This window comes from Mus pahari, chromosome 15, assembly GCF_900095145.1.
Source record: "Mus pahari chromosome 15, PAHARI_EIJ_v1.1, whole genome shotgun sequence".
Classification (NCBI taxonomy): domain Eukaryota; kingdom Metazoa; phylum Chordata; class Mammalia; order Rodentia; family Muridae; genus Mus; species Mus pahari.
In genome coordinates this window covers 63,801,603-63,807,456 of record NC_034604.1, presented here as the reverse complement: position 1 = coordinate 63,807,456, position 5,854 = coordinate 63,801,603, and the positions used below count along the sequence as shown (strand labels likewise).

At 35.9% G+C, this 5,854-nt stretch overlaps 1 protein-coding gene across 1 annotated transcript; it reads left to right on the top strand.

Annotated features, from left to right (window-relative positions):
* The first annotated feature begins 1,558 nt into the window (after positions 1-1,558).
* On the top strand, positions 1,559-4,992 carry Dynap (dynactin associated protein). Its single transcript, XM_021214337.1, has 3 exons — positions 1,559-1,615; positions 3,866-3,946; positions 4,639-4,992. Exons 1-3 carry the CDS (start codon positions 1,559-1,561, stop codon positions 4,990-4,992), a joined length of 492 nt encoding a protein of 163 aa, XP_021069996.1.
* Positions 4,993-5,854: the final 862 nt, after the last annotated feature.

Here is a 5,854-nt window from a genome sequence, read left to right as displayed (position 1 = left end):
ACTAAAATGAAAACTATGGTGAAGTATTACCTTTTCAATAACTATTATCTAGAAGGGAAAAGTCACCAAAGGTTGGTGAGAATAGAGAGAAACAGGAACTGTGCATTGTGGGAATGTGAATTAGTGCAGTCATTTTGGGAAATGGTGTGGAGGGTCCTTGAGTATCTGAAATAGAAACTCCATATAATCAAGATATTTCACTTCTGGGCATTTCACAGGAGCTCAGTAAACATATTGAATATAATCTGTATTCCACCAAATACCATTTTTGGGGTAGTCTTCAGTCTATCCCCTAGCTTCTCCTGAGCATAATCCTTTAGAAACTTGGGGCTCAAGGGACCTTTTAAGTCAGTTTTCTTTGCTCTCTACTACTTGGATCTGCCAGAGGGACACAGAACATGAACGCTGACGTTAACTCCATGCATCTCCTCAGTTTTGCATGTTGTATCATGTCCCCTTCACCCTGTGAAACATGGAAAATAACCCAGGATACAACTTCTCCCTCTGATTCTTTCCTGTCCCCAAAGAGTTCCATTAAGAGTGATGGAAAACATGGAAACTCACTGTATAACCTAAAGCAAGACACAGTATCCCAAGAAGCAGATGACATCAGCTTCATGTCACCCTATGTTTATAGAGTTGAAAGCTTCTTAAATACTTTATCTCTAATATTTACCTTTAGGTAAAGTCATTCCAACGTTATTTTCCTTGACCAAGTCAACACAGTCACTGATTGAATAACACAATTGGTTTTCTCTATCATCTAAATTTATCTTTTCTAAGGATAAAATATAATTATGTTTATTGTTCATTAGCCAAAGTTTTTTCAGTTACATTTGCTCAAAACTTTAGAAGTGTGTTTAAAATTAGTAACTCATTTACATTTTCTTTAGCTATTACAAGAGCTGGAAAGTATTTAGTTGTGTCTAATTTTGTGGGGCCACAATCTCAAACCTAGAGGAAACTTTGTTCATTTCAAGCGTGTGACCACTGTGACCAAACTGTTCCATGACAAGCAATACAAACATGTTACCAATGTAAGATTGTTCCTATGTTAAAAATGGAGACAGTTGTATTTACTGTGAAGCTTAAATTTATCTTAATCCCCAAATCTCGGCATGTCTTATCACTGAATCCTTTGAATTTAGTCAACACCCTAATCCTTCTGTTTGCTTAGGTATAGGATTCCTCAATATGAATAATCAGGGAGTGGCTTTGTGGCTCGTTCAGAAGTCTCGTGGAATTCCTAAACTGTGAGAAACTGTGTGAAACCCACAACGGAGCCAGAGTTTCTATATTCCCAGCATCCTAAAGCCTTTCATATATAAGAGAATGTTTCCTCCTTGGTACTTTAAAAGGCAGCCAGTGCCTCTACTTTATCTAATTTTGTAGTATCCTTTAGACCTTTCCCAAGAAGATAAATAGCTCCAAGTTTCTAGAATTAACATCGATTAAAGGCACAATTATTAAGCTAACAGAGGTTCAGCGTTTCTTCATTCTAATCCACAGAGTTGGCACATAACTTCTTGGACTTGTGGCTGAGCTCATCTCTTCCAAGATGGTTAGAAAGCAGCAGCAATACACCATGAATGTTGAGCAAAACGTGGCAGAGCAGGTGAGTACTATAGACAACTTTTAATAGCTCTCATGTTTAATATTCTTGATATCAACATTTAAACCATTAAGGGTATTTTTTAACTTTACTGTTGCAGAGGGAATCCGGTTGTCATTATCATAGATGTGTTTGTTACATAGTATGCCAGACTATGGTTTTATATTCTTGAATGTCTGGGAATTATCCTTGATGCATGGACATTAGTATTTATATCAAAACATATGATAAGGTGACTGCAGGGAAAACGAAAACAAAACAAAACCAACTTGGTGAGATGATTTGAAGAGCCATTGTAATAGCAAATATTGCGATATTATTTTTATTTTTACGTAGATTAGTCCATTGGAAGCACTTATTATTTATTTTCCCACAGAAATGTGTCTACTTATAATCAAGGTCATGATTACAGAGAGTGTCTCATGGTGGAGAGAGATAATACATTTCTCAAGCTTTTCTCAGACTCGTGAAAGCATATCTGAGTGATCTCGATCTCATTTCATACTCAAACTAATGCCTTGGTTTCACAAATAAGGAAACTGAAATGTTTATGAGTGCATGTAGCTATTCCATGGCAGAAACTGATTTTTTTCTTATATACTCCTTTATAAAAAAGTAAATGACTTTGCAGTTCAACATCTATGTCATAACACAAGAAAAACTTTTTTCAACTAGAATTTGTATACATACTGATGGCAAAGTTAGAACTTCCTAGACTAGTGTCTCAATACTTTAAGTGGAACCTGAGAGCAGTTTAGTTTTCTAAAACTAGACTATATCATACATGTAAATTATATTTTCCCTGCGATTTCAAGAATGCTCCACATCACTGCTTTAACCTCCTATGTGCAGCAGATTGGTTAGCACCCTATAAGCCGCAGAACATGATTTATTGTGCTTGCTCACAATAAGGAAAATATTGATTCAATTCAGTCCTTTATGTAATGTACTTAATTATGCCAAGAAAATAATGAGAAAAAAAATTCTGAGATCACGAAAAGAATGAAAGGAACAAAGAAACAAAGAAAAGAAACAGAAAAAGAAAAACAAACAAGCGAACAAGCAAACAAAGGAGGGGTTGGGATCTTGTTTTCACCATTCTGACAGATGTTAGGAACCCTCTCCTGGTACTTAAGACAGAGGAGCCTTGTCTTGAACAATTATGTGGTATTTATCTTGTGAACCTTAGAAAACTGTTCAAACCGAATGCACCCAAAATCTTACCTAGTGAAAGTCAGTGTTATTCCCTCTTCAAATTTAACTTAATCTAATCTTCTAGATTGTTATTTTATCACATGGAATTATTATCAAACAACCAAAGCACTTCTTCTAAAAATTATAATTATATTGATCTTATATCAATTAAATCATATCATATTACTTATAATTCAGGGAACTGATAGGTTATCCTATTATTGAAAATTTTTGTAAAAGGATGCTTATTGAAGTTGCCTCTTGTTCCTCAATAAAGTTTATAGTTTTCTATTAGTGATAATTCTATGGCGGTTTATGTATTTAGGCAATATATGTACTTCATTACTACTGTGAACAGTGACACACATGTGCCCATCATGAGAAAGTGATGGCTTTCTCATGTATATTTCCATATATATATATATATATATATATATATATATATATATTTCTTATATATATTAATGTAAATTTATTTATATATTTAAAACTAATAAACTGTGAGTTATTTTGATAGATTATATGGTTGATTATTCAAAATTCTGTTATTAGACTATCCTGCAAATGTTGGCAATTTTGTCTTTTTTTTTTTTTTTTCCGCTATCTGTATGTACTGAGGAGAATTTTCAGGAAAACATTCTCCACTCTCCTTCCTTTAATGGGATGGCCCTCATGCCTCACTGTTAAAACATCATTTTGAGGTAAACAGTTTTTTTCACATTCAGGAATTATCCTGAATTGATTTTAGTTCATGCAAAGTCATTTTGCTTGGCCCCCTTCATCAGAACTGGTTCTTTACACCTGTTCGACGGTACTGAGGTTGCTATTGATATAATCAACTTATTATCCTTCTTCAATCATTCGATGTGAACCATAAACATATCTGTGTCATCCTTGAGCCATTATACTCATAGAATTTACCTAATTCTTCCTTTGCACCATGCTACATTCATCTTATTTTGTGTTTGTTTTATGTACTGTGTTCCCAGATCACATAAACTTTCCTCATTCTTAAAGTTTAAGACGTGTTATCTGCTTTTTAATTGATTTTCTGTACAGTTCTTAAGGAGTCCATACTGTTCAACTGAAGGAACACACTGTGGCTGCAGATCACACCATGTGACATGTGAGCTACACCGGGTAAGGTCTGAGAGACGTGGTTAGACACATCTATTGTTTCTTAGAATAACTTGAAATAAGACAGTCAAGTCCTACTCTGGCACTTCTGATAGGTTCCTGGGACACCATAAGGTCTCCCACAAAGTGATAGCGCTAGATTGTGTGTCTTTAAGATCACATAGATTAAAGCTGATTTACTCCCTCTGTTCATATATTTCAGTACTTATGCTTGACATGCAAAATATATCTAAAAATTTTAATTACAAGTGTTAATATTTAATGTGAAAATTTAGATAGAATGAACAACGAACAAAAAATAAACAAAGAGGTCCCTGAAATGTTCCACCTTACAAAGACAACTATCTAAATATACCTTTACTTTTATACTTGCCTCTACTAATTAGAAATAATTATCTACTTCGAGACATTTGTACCTGATAATATTATGATAATTTCTAAGGCAATCTATTTAATATGAAAACATTGCTTTAATATGGAAGGGATCACTGAGGGATTTTGTTGTCCGTTCAGAATTATATGTTATGTTGTGTGTGTGTGTGTGTGTGTGTGTGTGTGTGTGTGTGTAAGGGGAGACATTTGTATATCCCTAACCGCCTTTAATAATAATGAAATACATTCATCTTCTAATTGAAATCTGTTACCTGCTACCATTTTGTGTCTGCAGAAATAATTACTCTTGTAATGTTTTTCAGGTGACGAAAAACCGGTGTTCCCTCTGGAAAATATTCCTAATATGTCTGTTGGCTTGTCTAGTTGCTACAGCCATTACGGCGTTGGCCTTTTACTTTGGGCCCTTTGGCAATTCCAACAATACCACCATCGTCATTCACACAGATGGAAGGTCCTGCCAAGATCCCTGTACCTCTCCCTCTACGCCATCTCCAACTACAATCCCTTCACCTGGACCTGAGACCACTCCATCTCCTACAAATACAACCACCCTGGCCTTGCCTACCACCCTGCCCACATTTACTACAGTGATGACCCGTACCTCCACAGAACATGAGGTTGAAATTGAACTTGAAGATGAACAAATAATAGCGTGAACTCTTGGTCCTCAAGCCAGATCAATATTCTCACAGAAGAGGAACATACCCAAGACCCTGCTATGACATCCCATAGTGTATGGCTTCCTTAGACCTAGATCTGTAATAATCTACGCTGCTTTCCATGTGGTGATAGTCTTGCACTGATTACTTAATACCTGCCATGTTCTGGAAATTCTCTCATTCTGAGACTTTTCCCATGTCAGGGGACAATGAAAAGGGACTAAGGTTGGGACCAAGCCAGCTAAATTAATCATGTTTCTGCTTATGAATTCTAATTTTCCAACTTATCTCCTTAAGAGTGTTCATGTGGCAAAGGAGCATCATGGAGGGGACAAGAGATGCAGGTCTACATGGGGGTCACTGGCTATCCAGGTATGGTAACATGGTGTAGAGTCCGTGTACTGTTGGACACTGTGAAGGACAGAGGCATTATTTGTCTAGCCTGTGGCACTGAGTCTTAGTTTGTTGAGGCATCTTCTTCCTGACTTTTTGTTGTTTTAGCTTCCCCACTTGCAAGTTTCAATAAACCTAATCTTGCATGTCACCTCTGAGTCTTACATTTTACTTCTCAACAGTCTAGCCCATGGCCTTAGAACATCTTGGCTATGAAGATACACCCACAATGTCAAGTGATTAGAGAAGCCAAATTCCAATAGAATATGATTGATTCGTGTAGGATAATACAAAGAGTGTTTTGTTACCTATTTTGAACTACCAATCTCTGGGGAATTATTTCTATTAATTTTTTGAGAGCTTTATATAATGTATTTTGAAGATGTTTGCCTTTTCCTTATTCCCCTCCAAGAGCTACTTTTTCCATGCTCCCATCCTTAACAAGCAACTTGGAGGTTTTTTGGTT

What these genes read in the sequence shown, in the direction of transcription:
- Dynap (XM_021214337.1), top strand. Translation starts at nt 1,559, where the DNA reads ATGGTTAGAAAGCAGCAGCAATACACCATGAATGTTGAGCAAAACGTG. An exon ending in AGCAAAACGTGGCAGAGCAG is followed by an intron (nt 1,616 to 3,865) that starts GTGAGTACTATA and finishes TTTTCTGTACAG; the next exon opens with TTCTTAAGGAGTCCATACTG. An exon ending in TGACATGTGAGCTACACCGG is followed by an intron (nt 3,947 to 4,638) that starts GTAAGGTCTGAG and finishes AATGTTTTTCAG; the next exon opens with GTGACGAAAAACCGGTGTTC.